Below are 20,726 nucleotides of genomic sequence, written 5' to 3'. Positions count from 1 at the left end.
TGAAATCCTTTTCCTGGTTGTTATGTTTTACGTTTGGTCTTCTGTTACAACGTAGCAATCACAGGAATAATTCGTCACGTCGAAGAGAGTCCAGATCTGTGTGCTTACTTTATACTTCAATAATCTGAATAGATCCACCTAACTACTTGTGATAATCATTAATCACGACTCGCTTTTTACGATCCCAGATGTATGGCGAATAGGGTCAAGTTGATTTCACAATCTATCCAAGAATGTGATGAATTCTCCAACCATTCCCTTGGGATTTCGGACCTGAAAAAGGCAACTTTAGAACGACGAAAGAAAGTCAAAGGCTTTGTTTTTTGAAGCTGCCATCTTTGAATAAATCAGCCAGACCGATGTCAAAAAATTGATCTCCCCGTCTGCATGTATACATGCAGAAGCTATACCGAGATTGAACAAGACAAATACAAGGAAACAGACCTGACACTAATTTCAACTATACATCCTACATGAATACATTCACTCAAGAGTCAAGTATAGCACTCTGGCTCTAGCCTTTCGAGCAACAATCGAATCATCTAGCAAAGGAACATTGGCTCCTCGACAATGCTGAAGGGTAGTAGTATCAACACCTTGTACAACACAATGTGGCGGAAAAGTCCAAGGATGACATTAACTCAGGTCATTTTTGTAAATTGCAAACCCCCACTCAAACCTCGAAGAATTGATCATCTGGTGAAAAAACGCATGGCGGCAAGGCTTTTCCTTAAAATCTGTGGTTCCTTGTGTCAATGCTGTGATACTACCATACCTTGCAACATCCGATAGTCTCCCGAGACATTTAATGTGTGTATATATATTATACCATTTTCAAAGCACGGGAGATGCATTCCTAGGATTCCTTGAAGATGGCATTCGCTGATAAACCTGAGGATATTCTGCCTTGTAACGTTTGTTTGTCGTCACTTGTAATGACCTGCAGTTAGCGATCAATAACAAAATGCGTAAAAACTTTGCCAGGGAAAGATCCCTCCTATACAGGTATCACAAATTCTCATTATAACCCATGAGCACTTAGATCAACTGGCAAGGGGTTGTTCTAGCTTAACCAAAGGTCTCGTGTTCGAGCCCTGGGTGTTAAAACTCATGAGGGAGAGCTTTATCGCCCTAGTGGTCCTACCCGGCTCGAATCCGGATTAAACCGGATGGTTTACACCAAAAACAAATTCTCATTATAGACGGGAGATATCCGTCTATATAGACGGGCCAAATATCCACCCACTTTAAGCATAAGACAAGCAACAAGTTGCATGGTGGGGCCTAAAAATGTCACCACTTTAAGCATATTTGACCCGTCTTTCACTTTAGACGGATATATCCGTCTATAGTGAGACTATTTCAAGCATAAATAAAGAAAATATGGCATTGCAAAGGACTTAGAAGGATTATTTACTCAATATTCTTAAATTTGGTTTTATTTTCCTTATATCCTTGCTTAATGAATATACTAACCTTGGAGATCCCGGACGTTTCAATTGACTAGGCATGGACTTAAGACTTGCAAGAGCTTTCTCAGCAGCCTGAAGAAAAAAATTGAAAACAGTCAATACAAATTGATACAGCGCAAAACCTTTCCACAGAAGAACGAACTTCTACCTGAATCTTCGCTTCGTCCCACGTTAATCCTGTGCCTTGGCCTAGAACTTTACCATCTATTGTCACCTGCACCAAGAATTGTATGGATTATGTGGTCGCCATTTTATGATAAACCAATTTTAAAGGGATTTCAAGCCATACGAAAAACTATGAGTACCTCTACATGTACTTGATCTCCTTGGTTGGTACTAGTAGAAGATGGAGACGGAGCTCTAAAATCAATACTGAGTCCGTCCTTCATGCACTGTCACATATATAACGATAAATTAGTCAAGCACATGGATCAAAAGAAAGTGTGTTGTAACAACAAATACAATCTCACGAGACCTACCAATTCTTTAAGAGCAGATACTGAACTAGCAGAGTCCTTAGAATCATCGACATTAGAGTCATCTGGTTTAGTTGGCTCAACTGAAGGTGATGTCTCCTCTTTAGTTACGGGTCGATCACCAGGAGAATGTGAATCACTTGGATTTCTGATGTTATTGGGACTCTGACCACGACTTGTGTCACTTTGTGGAGTGCTGGAATCTGACTTAATGTGGGTCAAGTATCTATCTGTAATTTAAAATATCATCAATAACTCATTCTACGAGTAGAATAAATCATTACGAAATCTCTGAGTACAGATTATAGCATAGCTGCATAATGATGTTAGTCCTAGATTCGGGAGCGAGGATCTTACCAGCCAGATTCATCAAAGCAGCTTCTGAAGCGCGATACTGGGCTTCCTTTCTTTTAACACCAGTTCCTTCACCAACACGCTCCCCAGAAAAATAAGCCTACACATAATATTTTCATACCAAGTTCAATAGCAAGACAACAAAATACTAAATAGTAGTCACTGTGATGACTAAAGTTATCGTACAAAAATATTGTCCAGCAATGAACTATCCGAGCAATGACACTTATCACTGATTACCACCGACTCCATTGATAAAACACGATCTCTATACAAGGCAAGCTTAATCTTAGAAGCACCACCTACCTAACTTATCAACCTTAAATGCTAAACATGGGCCATTTAGGGCGTACATTGAGCCATTGGTAAGACCGTCAAAATTAGCCTCGAAAGGCACCAGACATAAGAACACACAAACAACAAGAAGTCACGCAGTATTCCTCTATATCACCGACTAAACTATGGTCACTAAGATGACGAGGCAAATCTTTGTCATCTACCAACATAATTGGCTACATTGTAATCTTCGATTTCGACCAACTTCGACATTGTTGCATTTATCGCCTCTATAAACTCAATACCGTTAAATTATGATTTCCTTTTTAAGTATTTTCCATATCTAACTGAAACAAAGACTTGGTATTCTTTGACTTATGATTTTCCATTTTCCTTTTTTAGTAATAACAAATGACCAATATTTTGTTGATTTTGTCCTCCTCCCTTTCCCTTCACTCACTATTGCTTCAAATCCTTCCATCTAAGCAAACCCTAGCTAGTCAGTATTCCATAAGAAAGGATTTTGTCTGATTTTGGTATTATCAATGGTATATTCATTTCAACCGCCACAACCATGTTAAAGAAGAATATGGACAAGTGGAAAAGTAAATGACACTAACTTTCCAGAACATAGATAACTAATATGGACAGCAACCGCGTGACTATGATAACCATACCTAGGAAAACGAAGAAATACGACAAACATAAATAATAATAATAAAATGTTTGCACATGAGAGTGCACACACCTCCATTAAGAACCTCAACTCTGTGGAACGGACCAATCCTGTTTTAAATTCAACCTACAAAAGTCAATATATCAATCAACAAATAAATAAACAAAGATGGTAACTAGAAACATAACAAGGAAGTAAGTTGATAACCGAAGCCACCGAATCTCTTAAAGGCATTCTAACTTCTAAGCATTACCTTCGCTCCAACCTTCGCTGCTATATCATATAAAGCACCAGAAGGAGTTTCTGGAAACGAACTACCCCGTTTGGGCACAACTTCAGAATCCTTGATGCTTGATGATCTACTCAAGGAGATGTCATCACCTTTGAAAGAGAAAACAATAGTTTTAGATGTACAGAAGAAAATTTTCTAACATTAGCCCTTGACCTTTATAACAAGGAAGAAGCAACAACTAAGAGACAGACATCACAACTGCATCAAAGAATGGGATATGGTACAAGAATTATTTAACTCTCGATACACCAAAATACTTTCAGTAGGTATCGTCCTTTCCAAGTTACTCCTACTATATAAGTTTAGAACTTTTTTCTTCTCAATTTATTAATGACAGACACCAACATTTCACAGTTTACAAACTAAAATGTATTTAAAGAGGTTGCAAGATAAACAAGTTATTCCCATAATAAGTCACATTATCCATAGTACTGCGGAAAGCAATGATATCAATATCTAAGATTATTTAACGTTAATTATAGTGAAAATTTTCCAATTTAGACTCACTGATTACCTTTAAATGACTGGTGGCCAGGTAGTGAGTGACTTGATCTCAATCTGTCGTCTCTTTGAGGAGCCTGCAGTAAGAAAATTCGGCTTATTTTTTTACCAGCATCTAACAACAAAAAAGGATTTTGATTTCTGTTACACGACGTCTTTCAAATAAAGTTGTTTCCTCGTAGAGTAACATTCAATGCATCTTCAACATCAAGAAATTTCTACAACAATCATAGTAATACAAAGGAAAATACAAGATATCTCTAATATTGAAACCAGACAGTAATGCTGAAGAGAGGGAATTTACCTCCCTCGCCGGTCTCAGTTTTTCAGGAAAAGGTCGATTTGATCTAACAGAACTATCCACCCTTCGTTGAAAAGGAGGTGGCCGTTGCTTTTCAATATATCCAGAATCAGGACCAATAGGATATTCTTTAGGTCCGGGTCTACTCATCGGTCCTGGGCTCATGTGACCCTCAACTGGAAACCAGCTCCCTCGTGATTGCACCCGTGGAACAGAAACAGGACTGGACCCAGGACCAGGAGCTTGAATTGGAACTGGACCCGGACCCGGACCCGGACCTGCGAGAGGCAGTGGCCCGGGCATATGACCTGCGACAGGTGCTTGAAGTGGAGATCTAACAGGAAACTGAGCCTCATTTGGTAAGGTTTCTCTAAAATCATGCCCGTGCTGCAATATGAGAAGTCGCCTCCTTGTATCAGGATCAAGCTCAGATTCAGGTACTTCACCTTCTTCTCGCGCAGGGGAATTGTGCAACCCTAGCTCTGGAGGACCAATACTATTTAGTGGTCTAACTAACGGTCCTGCTTGAGAGAACAAGTTAGTAAGGAAAGGTGTCAATGATGCTTGAGCGGTAGGCTGAGGGATTGCCATGGAAGGAACAGCCATTGTGAATGGCAGAGAAGACGCCAGTTTGGGATCAAGAGTAACACTTGCCGGAGAAGGTGCAGAAGGGAATGCTGTTGAAACTAAAGCTGCTTCCTGTTAACAGAAACACAAAAATTTAGGTTTTGTGTTGCTAAACAATTAAAAATACACACTCATATTCTCATGATAGTATTAAATTAATCAATGAGACTAATTCCTATGAGAATTTAACGGGGTAGTAGAGCCTGTAGGTTTATAGGTATAAGATAGGTAGAGCCAATAGTTAAATGAGTTGATCTCAAATTATAACTGTGTGAGACCATCTTTCAAGAGACTGATAACAATAATTTACCCGAGGAGAACAAGAAATAATGAAACATAGGGAGCTTTCTTTTCCATACGGTAGAGAAACTTTAAAACTCATAAAATACCCTTAAAAGTCATCATACAAGATTTACCTTGAGCCTTCTTTCAACCTCTGCATCTGCCATTCCATCAAAACCGAGTTCTTTATTCCCGTTGGAACCAGAGCCATCATCCTGTGTGCCGGAACAAAGGTATTAGCATATGGCTCGCAAGAAGAAAAAGGCAACCGTCAAACTAAAAAGACCAAATTTTCTGTCAGCAGCCCAAAAAAACCAATATCAGAAAAGAAGCAATCATACCTCGGCCACCAAATAATTTTTGACATCAGGAGGAATTGGGACATCTTTCGGATTATCTTCAAAATGAACTTCATTAATCCGTGGCAAGAGAACATCATCGAATTCTCTGCCAAAATTCACATGTCAAGTGAAGCTAGAAATAGAACATAAATACAACACAATAAATCTATATGCCATTTAAGGCAACCAGGAAATAACAGAGAGAGCTTGTAGAACAAAAAAAATGTTGAAACACAAGCTGTACTCCCAAAGGCAGTAATATTTGCAAAAATTCCAAAACAGCCAAAAACTTACTTGAAAAAGCCACCTCGAACATTGCACGCTACGTTTCTAGCAACACAGAGAACTGGAATGGCATTATTTGCCTACAATACGAAGTTACACCCGTTAAAGAAAAAGGAAATTCAGCAATATATGTTTGTTGGGTACACCAGACAGACTAGAAATATATTACCTCCGCCTGGGGTGAATAATATGGAGCAAATGCAGGAACAACATGCACTCGAGGCTGATCTTTCTCATCCCACACCTTTAACCGATCATCGATCACCAAACCCATTTTCGGATGACAAATGCCATCATGGAAAACATTAAATAGCGACTTCTTTGATCCTATTAAACACAAAAACTATGAATGTGAAATACTGCAGTTCATAATAAAATTCCAGTAGATCTACATGAACCTCCTCCGAATATAAACAAGGAAACACAAACAAAAAATTGACAACTTTATGAATAACTGCACAATATAAATTGCAACTTTTTTAACTCTTACCGGACTTGACACACACAATACGATCCAAAACTTCTGTTGTACTTATCAAATTGGAGTCAGGATCTAGAAGTCTCCACATTTCCAAAGCATAATCTCTTTCAGCCATTGTACAAACATAAACCTCAAAACGTTTACGACCTCTGGCAGTTAAGTAGCTGCGTAGTTCCTCCCATGCAGGTCTCAGTCTTACAAGAACACTTGTATCACGAATCTGAGCATGTACAACATTTAAAATATCAGAAAACAATCCTATAACAGTAATCACATGAACTATCAAATATGTAACCAAGTACATATCTGTGACCACTTGGTTATAGGTTATATAACAACAACATTACCCCAATGCCTCAATGGCTCCCGCAAATTGAAGGGTAAGAGAAGGGAAAGGGGGGGGGGGGGTCGGATGTACGCAGTCTTACCCTTGTGTAAGCAACACAAAGAGACTGTTTCCGAATGACCCGAGATGAAAATTGGGTCGAAAACTACATCGAATGGCTGTTACTTCACAATTAAAGCAGCGCAGTCACTTTAGGTTAGTATATCAAGAAGAATTCATACATTTCAAGCACAAGGAGGAAATTCTTGCAGAAAACCAACCTGTGGATTTATTCGAGTAAGAACAATGTTTTTATCTGGTAACCGTATAAGAGGTCTAACAATAGTCTGGTGATTGTCCGAGAGCGCTGGAACCACCTCTGCTTGAATTTTGTGAACTTTACCATTGTCCACCACTTGATCAGTTTCAGCATACTGCTTTAGTATAGCCTTGTCCTCCTGGTAACGTTTCACTTCAGCAGTCATACCCGCAATTCTTTGCGAGTCAATTTCTACAATAAGTTTCCTTTGCAAGGCCTCAATCCTATCCTCAAATGACCGCAACGTGTTTGCAACGATCAGTGTCTCATCAAGGTCAAAAACAATGCCAAGACATCTAAGATTTAACATGTCAAGGCATGCTTCATATAACCCTCGGGTAAGACTGAAACCCCAAAAGCAAGCGGTTTTGTCCATCCTTCTAGAACGCATCGCCACAAAATGAATATCCTCATCACCAAAGGGCACAACAACAGTCTGCAGAATTACAAAAGCCAGAGCATGGTTCATGACTTCATGTCAAGTTGAATCAAAATTACTTCTACCCTATGTTGCTCAGACTCTTTTAATAGTATCTGAGACAGATGGGTTCCTATGTAGCGTACTCGGCTATTTTTAAAAAAATCTGCATAAATTGGCTTAAAATGAGGTGTTTAAGTGTCATGTCAGGTTCGAGTGTTGGACATATGGTCATGTGGGGGAATAAGAAAAGTTGAAGTTGCAATCTTTTATTCTTAATCATAATAAATCATTGTTCATCAAAGCTCAAAGTTTCACACACCAACAAAGCAGTTTACAGCCCATGGCAGCATTCAAATTGTAATTCCACCCAATTAAGTTTTATTCGGCATCCAAATTAGTTAAGAACCCAGTTTGCACCAAACATCAAGTAAATTGTCAATTTCATAATCAGCCAACAACACCAATGTACTAATAAGCACCGCAATCTTTTTAAACCTCTCAATTTATTTCCATATCAAACTGAATAATTTTAGTAGTATCATAATTAATCATTAAATATTTAAATCGCCAATCTTTCCAATCCAGTTCCATCAAAGTGTCAGTACCCTAAATCCTACTACAGTATATCTTACATGAATTAATTCATCACAAAACTTCAGTTCGACTCAACACTCATGTCGATAGCCAAAACATGTACATTCTTATGACCTCAAAATGTCACATGTCCTTTGCAGCTCCATCACTACATCAAGTATACATCATGACCCACATGACTAGGTTGCTTCATCAAATTGTACACCAAAATCCACCAAAGTGTCAATCTTTCTAACCCAGATCATCGGAAAATCAGATTACTCATTTTAGTCCAGCCAATTCTTCATTTAAAATAAAATCATCATCATCATCATAATATTTGTTCTCATCAAAATTACTCAGCAAACCACAACTAACCCAGTTCACAACTAATGTCAAAGGTCAAAACTCATCTTCACATCAACATTTATCTCATCATCTCAACCAATAAACTTCAAATCTAATCAAATTAACTTAATATCGCAAAAATCCATTCAACTTCATTCATCAACCCGCAACTAATGTCAATGGTAAAAAAATATCGTCCTCACAATCACAATTTGTCACCAATTCACCTCATCTAAACATATAAACTTCAAATTTAATCAAATTAACTTAATCTCACAGAAATCCATTCAAGTTTATTCATCAAACCACAACAAAACCAGTTCAACACTAATGTCAAATTCTCAATGGTCCAAAAACCCCATCTTCACCATCACATTTTTCTCACTAATTCACCTCATCTCAACCCATAAACTTCAATTTAACGAAATTTAATCGAATTCAATCATATCATATTTAATACTTAAAATCAAGATAATTCAGTCATTAAACCACAACTAAAACAATTCAAAACTAATGTCAATGGTCCAAAAAACTTAATCTCACTAAAATCCATTCAAGTTCATACATCAAACCGCAACTAAGCCAGTTCAAAACTAATGTCAATGGTCCAAAAACCCGTCTTCACAATCACATTTTTCACAACAATTACCACATCTCAATCAATAAACTTCAAATTTAACCAAATTTAATCCAAACTAACTTAAAATCATCAAAAATGGTTCATTTATCTTGGTTATATTACCTTGTTTTCTCTGAGACAGGTAGAATGCAACCCAAAAAGCTGTGTATCATGAGGATGTTCTTGTTGTTGTAGATGAAATAATGGTGACTTGTATTCAATCAATTTGAAGCAAACTCCAGAAAAACTACAATTTTCAGATGAAATTGTATGAAGTACAGCAAGTGGATGACATCTTTCACCACTCTTTGATATTTCTCTTATCTTCAACCCATCCCTCAATAATTCAACTACTTCAAATGAATTTGCATATTTATATTCATCAAAATATGCTTCTAATTCTCCAATTATTTTTCCCTCTTCATCATAAATCACTGTTTTCATCATCTTTTTAGTCTTAAATTTAGCTAAATTTTAGGGTTTCTAAAAATGGGTTTTCAAAAAATTAAAAAAAAAGTTACTAATATGAGTAATTATTATGTATGATCTACTAATTTCAATCAAAGATTCTTCCTTTTTGTTGAATTTAGACTTGAAAATTAATTCCAGAAAAAGGGTATTTAAGAAAAATTGAAAAAGATACTGATTTGGGCGTTTATGTATGATCTGCTAATTTCTAGGGTTTGTGAGAGACGAATAAATTCCTGCAAGTTTCAATTTTTCTTCATCTTGTGTTCGATTAATCGATTCACAATTCAATTAGCAGATCTATCGAATCAAAATCCTTTCAAAGATTACAACGCCATGGATCCGAATCACGAGACTGGAAAATTAGGGTTTTTGAGCGATAATCGTACGATGATTGATACGAGCGATAGATTTAAGTCCAGTATGATGTAAAATTCGATTGATACGCGAATTTAATTAGGGGTTTTTGCTTGAATCTTGATTGTTTGAATGAAATTGTTTTAATTGTGAATTTTCTTCGGCGATTAAAAAAGTGTGTGGGGGAAAAGGGGGAAATAGAAAACCCTAGGGGTAAAATGGTAATTTCAAAATTCCACTACAAGATGTGAAATGTGATGTGATGTGCGAAGGTCGTGAGGGGAAGAATGTGTGATTGAAGAAATTGGGGATTTTGATTTTATTGATTTTGTTAATTAGGTCATGAAATATGAGTGTGTATAATAATTGTATGATTGTATGAATGATGAGGCTTTATCAAATTCAAATTTCAATCAATCTCCTTTTAAGTGGGTGTTGATTGTATGTGAATGGTAATGAATCGGGTTAGAATTTGAATGACTGGAGTTTGATTTGTATCGATTAGTTACTTTAAAATGTTGTATTGATCGATTTGTTATTTGAGCAGCTTGTTTCGTACGGTTTATACGGATGATCAGATGTCACCTGGAAATGAAACGGATGTTCAAGTGAGAAACACGTGATTAGTTATAAAAATAAGTTATTAGGGAGCTAAGTGAAGTAGTTTTACACTAATGAATCAGGTTTGAATCGGGACATCGGGTTAAGTTCACTACTTAGGCGATTCTTTCGTCTTATTTATTTCATGACGTTTGTGTTACTTGTGGATAAAGCGGAGGGTCGAGGGGAAAACACGTGAATCATTAAATGTGTTACGTACTTACGTGGTAAAATTGTGAAGTGGTTTCATGCTAAATGATTACTGTATATTTTAACAATTGGTCTCCCTTGTGACGGGTTACCATTTGTGACGGATATTTTGTGAGATAAAATGGTAACAAAATGGGTTAGTGGAGAAAGGGGACCACATGAATAGTGTTACAGAGAGAGAAAAAGTGGGTACATTGTGAGGTAAAATGGTATCCGTCTTCAGCTTGTGACGGATATGTCATGTCTTCAATGAGAATTTGTGATATTTTAATTAAACGTATGCATAGAGAAAATAAAAGGTTGAGTATTTTAGGTAGTAAATATCTTAATTTGGTAAATTATGTTACTCGTACTATTTTGTTATAAAATGAAGAATATCATGGATCAAAAAGATATTGTTGGCAAGGATTCAAGGAATAACGACTCACCATCCACTCGTCATACATTTTTATCCGTCACTATGTGGATAAATATTTAACTGATGTAGGTGAAGTAGCAACCTAAACTCGTTTGACATAACGCTGATGTATATTATTCGAGTGCCTCAAAGACTCTTGCAAATTGCGGGGTAAGGTCATAAGAGGGAGACAGATGTACCAACCTAAACTTATTCAAGGTTACCCATAATCAATCATTCATGACGACATATAACATTTATAGCGAGAGTTATTTTTCAGCGTATATATTAATGTATACAACATTGTGTTAGTTCTAGAATCGAGATTAGGTAAAGAAGTATGATTCTATAAACGACAAAATAACTTTCAAATCGGAAGTTATTTTTCGGTAGTAACATATACGACACCAAAATCGATTAGTTATGTCGCTCATGTGATAGGAAAAGAACTACAGTTCCATTTACGCGTATCATCTTGTTCAAGATTAAAATTATTAGATATTAAATTAGATTAGAGGTGATCATGGGCCGGGCCAATGCGGGCTTGGGCCGGGCCCTTCTAATAAAAGCGGCCCATTTGTGTGGGTCGGGCCGGGTCGGCCCAGATGTGTGGGCTTATTTAGCAAGCCCAAACCCGGCCCTTATGGGCTAATGCGGGCTTTTGGGCCTAAATGGACTTTTTCGGGCCCTAAAATTTACGACTTACCCTAGGAAATAATTAGCGTAATACCTTCAGTTACAACTTTTAAAACATACATAGTGTATAAAATTGCACAAAATATGATGAAATGCATATTAATTGCTCTCTAAAATAAAATAATGACAAAAATCACCACTTTAGAATGCTTAATCATGCATTCTTAGATATGATTTATGTTATGTATACCTTGTTTTATAAATTTAAAAAAATATACTTGAGTTTGTAAAGAGTTGAGTATAACTTTAACGCTACTTTAATAGGTTTTATTAGAAAAATATTCATTATTAATAAATATGGGCCGGGCCGGGCCAAAATTTGGGCCAAACGCTTGGCCCAAGCCCGGCCCCAAAATATTTTGGGCCTTTTTAGGCCGGCCCATGGGCTTTTTTGGGCCAAAACTAAAGGCCCAAGCCTTTCAAAAAACCGGGCCGGGCCGGATAGGGCCAATGGGCTGGGGCCATTTGATCAGCTCTAAATTAGATACACCGAATATATCACGTCATTGCACATTTAAGCCAAGAAAACACCCATTTCTCATTCAAGATTAGACATAAACCTCTTCTCTATTTTTTTCCTTTCTATCCATTTGTTGGAGTAGGGAGTAGGACTTCTTTTTTCCGCTTTTTAAATTTGAACCGAACGAAATTGAACCGAATGAAGTTTGAATCGAATGAATGGATGAAATTTGAATCGAATCGAATCGAATAATTTGAATCGAACTAATTTGATTTGATTTGAATTGAATGAAAATAATAATAATAATAATAATAATAATAATAATAATAATAATAATAATTTATTATTATTATTATTATTATTATTATTATTATTATTATTATTATTATTATTATTATTATTATTATTATTATTATTAGAAGAAGAATAAGAAGAACATTAATAATAATATGGGTAATTTAATAACTTATACCTTGAATAAGCCACTTTTTCAAATCTTATACCTAAGATAACTTTTTTTAAAATCTTATACCTAAAATAATATTTTATTCCAAACTTGATACCAAATCTGAAAAAAATCCTTGAATTAACAATTTTACCCTTACTAATTAAACATTGTCATCATCTGCCTCACCTATTAACACACACATCCACGATTACCACCACTAAAAACCATCAAATTAGTAAGGGCAAAATCGTTAATTTAGGGATTTTTATAAGATTTGGTATCAAGTTTGTAAGAAAATGTTATTTTAGGTATAAGATTTTAAAGAAAATTACAAGTTATCAAATTACCCTAATAGTATTAATATTAATATTTGTTCCGGGTGTAATTCCAGAGCAAGTATCGTTACCACCCGTGGCTTGTAGAATAATGTCTTGAGTTGAACCCTTCTTGCCTCTATTATTCATCTCGGCTTCTTGATGGTTATCAAATAATACCTCGCAAGTGCACGATTTATCGTTGTGCAAAATTGAGGGTCGATCCCACAAGGAGCTAGGAAGACTACTAATCGTTTTGACTCTTTTGTTTAGCTAAGTCGACAATAAATGATGAGTGTAAATATCTAAAAACTAGACTAAACAAAATGAAATGCAATTTAACTAGAGAATGTAAAATGAGCAAGAAGGACTTAGTTGTAATTCAAATAATTAAAAGGCCTAGAACTCGGTTCTCCCACAACAATTCGTAATTCCACATACTAATTCCCTAGGCTAATCACTCGGGTAGACAAGCAAGGAGGAGATGGCTCTAATTCGCCTAAGACCCCCCTCTCGGGTTCGAAGTAGGACACTAGCACTACCCACCAACCCCCCTCTCGGGTTCGAAGGTCGGAATCCCTAACTCAACACTCAACAACCCCAAAAACATGCATATTTCCGAGGAGGTCAAGAACTTGGTCAAGGTCATTAAGTACTCATCGTAATCCGAGTCATCCCACTCCCCCTCTCGGAGGTCGATTTCAAACGCTAATTTAGAGGTGCCCTACCCGGTTCTCCTTTTCGGTCTCAACCTAGGTTAACAATATGGTCGAATTCCGGGTATCCAAATCACAACCTAACCAACTCTCGTTGGTGGTCAAGGGTCATAAATCGACACTACCCAAAAATCAATCCATAAACCATATCATTCCTCTAAACTACCCTCACCAATTTTCCCAAATAATTAGCCTTTATGTGAATCAATTAATGAAATTACTCATGTCGGGTCAAACCGAGTCCTAGTAGAAGACTACTCACTAATCATGTTTCTTAAGACAAAGGAGACAATAAAGATGGATTCTTTAATCATGAACATGGTGGGAGAATAAATTCTACTACTAATCATGCAATTAATCAACAAAATTATGAGGAAAGACAAATTAATCTAAGATGGAAAGAGATTAATGCAAAAAGACACAAACTTTAACAATAACAACTCAAAGATTCGATCTTTGAGAGCAACAACAATGAAAAACAAAGAAAAGATGAACAAGAGAGAGATTAGCATCAATTAAACAACAAGAAATAGTATTCTAACATGAACAACTAAACAAGAATTAAGAGAAAAACAAAATGTAAACAAATGAAATAAGGAAGAGAAATTATACCACTTAATTGCAAAAGGTGGAAACTTGGATTGGAAGAATGAAATGATTCTTCAATTCCCCAAATACAACCCAAAATTACTAATTGTAAACTAATGAAAAGAGAAGAACTTGGATAAACAAGAGAACAATTGTATTAATTTTTGAGTAAAGATTACAACTTGGGTAAGAGGAAAATTAATTTAGGGTTCTAAAATATTTGAGAGAAAGATGAACTAGTCTAATTTTCTAATCTAATTTCTAAGGTAGTAGTTGTGTAATCCCCCCCTTGTTCTATTCTAATGTGGTCTTTATATACCACTTTACTAATAATTCCCCTACACCTAATAATAATAATAATAATAATAATATTAGTAATAGTCATGATACACTCACGCATCCCCCAAAGTAATTGAACAAAAAGTAGACAAAAAGGACAAAACAAGGAAAAAGGACGAGCGGGGGTTCTTTGCGGTCCACCGCCGCCGGCCGTGTCACCGGCAGCGAGGCCATTGAGAAAAGAGCGAAAAAAAAAGTGGGATGTGTGTTCTGCGGTCGATCGACCGCCAGGGCACCGGTAGAGAAGACAAAGTTGATGCGAGTTTGTTGATTGTGGTGCGTTGTCGGCTAGCGGCTGCCGGTCCCTATACCGGCAGCGAGGACTTCACAAAAAAGAGAACAAATTGGTGTGTTTTGCCGGTTAAGGGAGTCGGCTGCCGGTTGACCGGCAAGACAAAGCTTCATCAGTTTTCATCGATTTGAGTGGGCCAACATTCTTCATTCTCGTCTTCAATTCTGTTGTTGCTTTGATTCCGAGTTCATACCCGATGATGCGAGTTGATGATGATGCGGGTACGGATGGTGACTGAATATGATGATGGTTGAATTGCAGGGGAGTGAAAATGGTGATTGTTGAGGTGAGCGGCAATGTTGGTGACGGATGGTGTTGAAGTCGTGGTGGTATGGTGGAAATGATGGTGGTGAAGTGTTGCAGGCAGGGAACAACAATGGTGATGGGCCAAAAATGGTGAAGGTGATAAATGATGGTTATGGTGTTTGTCGGGGGTCTTTGTTAATGGAGATGGTGATTAATGGTGATGGGGTAGTATGGTGAATGGTGGCTTATGCGGATGGTAATGGAGGTTGGAGGTGATGAAGGTTGAATGGAGGATGGTAATGGAGGTTGGATGGTTATGGTGAATTAATGATGATGAATGAATGGAGAATGATGGTGAATGACTGATGAAATGCAGGGGACGGGTCATGTTGGTTGTTGTCGAATTGTTGGTGATGAGCTCAGGGACATGGTGATGAACAGAGGAGATGCGAAAACGGGGATGGGTTAAATTTGGTGTGTTGGTGATGACATACGAAGGGGATGAAAAATAGTAAAGGAAATGATGATGATGAATGAATGGTGGGTTGATACGTGGATTGGTATTTGCAGAGAAACATGACTGTGTGTGACTTTGGTTAAGTATTGGGTCAACTTTGACTTTCTTGCACATATCCAACATCTTTTAAACATGTGACTCCCGTCTTGACTCGCTTCAATCCGACTTGCTTCTCAATTTCCGTCTCATTTTACTCTAACTCGAATCTCCACTTTATTGCCGCCGCGCCTATAAATTATAATAAAATGATATTAATACTAATTATTACATAAAATCCGACTAATTATTAAATATAACTAAAATGACTAATAATTATAAATTAGTAAATTAATAGCAATGCGAATATTACAATAAAAATACGATTAAATATTAAATATGACTAAGACACCTAATTATTATAAATTAGTAAATAGATGAGCTAATTAAACAATCAAGCACGCAAAATCGAGTCGGAATAAGGTATAAATGCGGGGTAAAATACAACTAAAATGCTACTTATCAAATCTCCCCACACTTAAACCTTACTCGTCCTCGAGTAAGCTCATTTAAACTAAAGCGAGACCCTTAATATAAAAGACTAGCTAAACTAATTATATCCGATGAGAGGCAATTAACGGGCCTTCTCCGTCCCTTCGACTCACACCAAAACACAATGAGGTATGCATTTCGATGCAAGGCAAGTGGGGGCTTGCGGAAAAATTCGACACATCCATCATTTAAGCACAAGTCGACAAATAAGATGCATCTACAAAAAGTCAAACCGCTTTCCTCATCTAAGCGGCCGTTTTTTCTTCTTTCAAAAACCGAACAAGGAGAGTCATTAGTGGAGGATGTCGTCTCCGGGTCTTACCAAGGTGTCAACTCCCTAATTCTAGCTCAAGTAGCCAACATTGACAACACGGGATGCCAAAGAAACAAATTCTTGGCGGGAAAAGGGAAGTACTTTGCTATACTCCCAAGAATGACACGACGCACACAAGATTCGACTCCATATCAAACCTTTGACCAAAAGGAGACCAAAGCCCGACTCTCACGGGTTTCACTAGTCACTCAAATGAAAAAAATGGGGTGATTTTTGTGACAAAAAGTAACCAAAATCACTCTCCTAACTCGACTTGCGAAGCATGCCCGCAATCTAATATGGTACTATATCCAATATCCGCAAGAGAAATGTTAAATGATGCACATACAAGAGAGACAACCGGGTTGTAATGGGGCTTGGGTTAGGTGAAAAGGGATCGGTGCAAGCACCGTTTTATGACATGTGAGGCTATCGGATCGAGTAGTCGCCACATCTAACCAATTCATTAAACTCAACCAATGCAAATGAATTCCTCCACAAAATATGGCAAGATTGCCATTTTCAAAAAGCATTCAATTCTTCTTCAAAACAAACTCAATTTTGCAAATTACCAACCCTTTATTTGAGACAAAAATATACATTCTTTTCTTTTTGCTTTTTCATTTTTTTTTTCTCTTTTTCTATTTGTTTTTCTTCTTCATTTTTTTTTCTTTTCTCTTTGATTTTCTTTCTTGCATTTTTTTTTTTTTTTTTTTTTTTTTTTCAACTTGTTCACCTCTTATTAGACAAAAGTAGCCAAAGTTGCATTTCGCTCATGTGGCATTAAGATCATACACCTCAAGGAGAGTCAAAATTTCAACCCAAATATACTCCACAAAAGAACCACAATGACGAACTACTCAACCAAGGTGAGTTGTTTATGGGATGTAGTTAATTTGTTGGCAATAGAAACGATAAGGCTTAGGCTCAAAATGGGTTAACAAAAGGAAACAATTGACTCAAGGGCATAACAAAAACTTATTTGGCTATTGTGAGGTTACTTTATTTGAACAAAATTGTCTCAATATGCACATCGACACTTCTACGGTAAGGAATGAGCTCCATACTTATGCGTTTTAACATGACATACCACGTAAGGAGAACTACTCTCATAACCTAAACGGGACCGGTTTGATGGACCGGCCATATAGAGGCTCTATCCTCACATTTTAGTAGCTATATCGGACCTAGGTCAAGTCTCGGGCCTAATACGGTCTCACAAGGTGGTCGTTACTTGGTTGTTAAGCTAGACTTCCGGGTTTTTGCAAGCAAAAACCCTAACATGTGTCATCAAAAGGCACGAGCTATTAAAAGGGAAAAGACACGGGCAAAACAAATTATCATCATTGGCAACATATGCCCTCCACATTTAGACTCCCTAAGCAAATATTTACAAACACGATGCAAAGTGTATGGATGCAAACTACACATATGAACAATCTACGTGAATGCAAGAGTGAACACATATACACATTTCTAGTCTAGATGCAAACAATATCTAGTCCTAACAACACACCAACAACACACATATCCAAAACGGTTCCCAAAGGGAACACCCACATCACATATCCCGTCCTCCTCCATGCTTATATATACAAAAAGAAAAGGAAGGATAAAGGAGAAAGAATTGGAAGAATTTTACCAAGCGTCTTCTCCGATGATTCATGTGTTGCCTATCAAAAAGGTTAGGATAAATGCAATATATATAATATGATATAAACAATGCAATATTTTTGAAATTTTTGAAATTTTTCAATTTTTAGGCATTTTTGTATTTTTCTCAAATTAACAAGCAAATATATACAAATATAAACAATATGCACAAAGTGGATATTTCCCTCCCCACACTTGAGATTTACATTGTCCTCAATGGAACAAAGCATAGGGAGAGAATAGGAAAAATAAATAACATATTTTTGTTGGTTTTTTGAATTTTCCAAAATGTAAGAACATGTTTTTGATTTTTTTGAATATTTGAAAATAAATAACATGTTTTTGGTATTTTTAAATTTTTCAAGTTTTTAAGATTTTTATGTAATGAATCCCCTCCTCACACTTAAAACGGAAATTGTCCTCAATGGAACAAATGTAGGGGGGGAACAAAAATGCAAGTAAAGTATAAGTAAGGGAAGAGAATATATACAATTTAGTGGTTCTTGAGGGACTCCACCAAACCTCTCATGCAAAATTGTCTTGCTTGAATCTCCACTTAGCATGATCCATGTCACTCAAGGCACGGAGAAGACGGTCAAATGCTCTATCAAAACCTTCAACTAGACACAAGTAGTGCCAAGCTATAGCAAACAGCACCCGACCTCTCTTCCAACACTTCTTATCATAGTCCCTCTTACCCTCCTTGGCTTCCTTTCTAGGGTCCTTTTGATGGTTAGAACCCTTAAACTTGGAATGGTAGTTAGGTGGTAAGAGGAACGGAATCTCATAAGTTTCACTTGTTGGACAATTCTCTTCTTGGTCACCAAGGTAAGGAAATTGGTAAGGAATAGTAGGTGGAGGAGTCAACTTCTCAACATTGAGGTTCATGGTGTTGTCATTTTTATCCCAATTTTCTTGACTCTCCTTTTGACCCGAACTATTTCCATTGAGAGCCGCCTCCAAGGCATCAATTTGAGCTTCCCAATCACTTGAAGAATTATCCGACCAAGGTGCACCTTCAAAAGAGCTTAGAACAAATGAATCCGGAGAGTTCAAATATAATTCAATCTCATCATCAATTTGGTCTTCAAATTCATCTTTTCTTGAATCATATTCACCCAAATCTTCCTTCACATCAACTCCCAACACATCATCAACTCCATCCCCCTCCTTGGTTTGACAAACTTCAAATGGGTCCAAATATGAAGGCTCAAGATTATGCTCATTCAAACAATCCTCCAACACATCCACTCTACAACAAGAGTCACTCATAGAAGGAGATTTCATGGAGTTTTCCAAGGAGAATTCTATCTTGTCATCACCAACTTGAAGAGATAGTTTGCCATTTTTCACATCAATCAAGACACCCCCCGTAGCAAGGCAAGGGCGTCCTAGGATGATTGGAATTTTAGAATCTTCGGGGATATCCATCACATAAAAATCACAAGGAAATTCAAGTTTACCCACTTTGAGTGGGACATCTTCCACAAGGCCAATTGGATACCTCACCGATCTATCCGCAAGTTGCAAAGATACTCTTGTAGGTGAAAGTTCAAAACCCTTCAATTTCTTGAAGATATTGAGAGGCATGAGGCTAATGCTTGCCCCCAAGTCACATAAGGCTCTCTCAATATGAACGGTCCCAATTGTGCATGGTATGGAAAAACTACCCGGATCTTCAAGCTTTGGTGGCATCTTGTGCAATAGGATAGCACTACATTCTTGTGATAAATTGACCATGGTACTTGGACCCAATGAATTTTTGTTGGAAATCAACTCCTTCAAGAATTTTCCATATGCGGGTATCTCCTTGATGGCATCAATAAAAGGCATGGTGATGTTCACACCTTTCATCATGTGCATGAATTTCCCATACTTTTGCTCAAGCTTTGCTCTTGCCAACCTTTGAGGAAAAGGAATTGGTGGCACATATGTTCTCACAACTTGTTCCTTGGGTTTTTCAACAATTTTGGTAGGTTCATCAACTACCATGGGAGTTTCCACAACAACCTCTACAAGATCATCTTCAACCACTTTTGGTGGTTCAACCACAACTTCCGGTTTGCGACTCTTTTTCCTCTTTACGAACACCCGGTCTTCCAACTCCCTACCACTCCTCAAATGTATAGCATTAATGGTCTCGGTTTTACCCGGAAATTTTCCATTCGAGGCTTGAAATTGACTTATTTGAGAAGCCAATTGAGAGATTTGATTATCCGTCATTCTTTGGGAGGCTTGCATTTGAGTCCTTAGTTGGTTGATAGAAGATGTTGTCTCCTCTTGTTTTTGGTTGGAATGAGTGATGAATTGGTTTTGAGAATTCATCAATTGCTCCATCATGAGCTCCATGTTTGATTTGGGTTGGGTTGATAGTGGAAAGGGTTGAGAATTTTGTTGAAATGGTTGGGAATTTTGTTGAAATGGTGGGTTGATTGGTTGATTGAGTGGTTGGAATTGTGGTCTTGGTTGGAAAGTGGGATTTTGCTTTTGGGCTTGGAAATTTGGTGTAAATTGTGGATTTTGTTGGAAAGTGGGGTTTTGGGCATTTTGTGAGCCATTGGAAAAATTTTGGTGGGCTCTCATTCCGGGATGGTATTGATTGTTGTTGGAGGCTT

General features: G+C 37.2%; 1 protein-coding gene across 1 annotated transcript; it reads right to left on the bottom strand.

Moving 5' to 3' along the window:
- Positions 1-315: 315 nt before the first annotated feature.
- LOC141596064 (RNA polymerase II C-terminal domain phosphatase-like 1) lies at positions 316-10,265 on the bottom strand. The gene is made up of 17 exons (XM_074416083.1): positions 9,093-10,265; positions 6,971-7,444; positions 6,374-6,584; positions 6,053-6,210; positions 5,893-5,963; positions 5,599-5,704; positions 5,392-5,472; positions 4,352-5,047; positions 4,061-4,124; positions 3,508-3,635; positions 3,327-3,380; positions 2,306-2,402; positions 1,952-2,178; positions 1,778-1,864; positions 1,621-1,686; positions 1,477-1,544; positions 316-940 (listed from the first exon to the last, which is right to left on the bottom strand). Exons 1-17 carry the CDS (start codon positions 9,414-9,416, stop codon positions 835-837), a joined length of 3,018 nt encoding a protein of 1,005 aa, XP_074272184.1. The 5' UTR covers positions 9,417-10,265; the 3' UTR covers positions 316-834.
- Positions 10,266-20,726: the final 10,461 nt, after the last annotated feature.

This window comes from Silene latifolia, chromosome 8 (genome assembly GCF_048544455.1).
Source record: "Silene latifolia isolate original U9 population chromosome 8, ASM4854445v1, whole genome shotgun sequence".
Lineage (NCBI taxonomy): Eukaryota > Viridiplantae > Streptophyta > Magnoliopsida > Caryophyllales > Caryophyllaceae > Silene > Silene latifolia.
The sequence above is the reverse complement of the archived record's forward strand: the minus strand, read 5'-3'. Positions and strand labels throughout refer to the sequence as shown.

Coding starts and splice junctions, on each gene's coding strand:
- LOC141596064 (XM_074416083.1), bottom strand. CDS start 9,416: ATGATGAAAACAGTGATTTATGATGAAGAGGGAAAAATAATTGGAGAA. Junction 3,381..3,507: donor CAGCGAAGGTTGGAGCGAAG/GTAATGCTTAGA, acceptor TGACTTTTGTAG/GTTGAATTTAAAACAGGATT. Junction 2,179..2,305: donor TGCTTTGATGAATCTGGCTG/GTAAGATCCTCG, acceptor TTTAAATTACAG/ATAGATACTTGACCCACATT.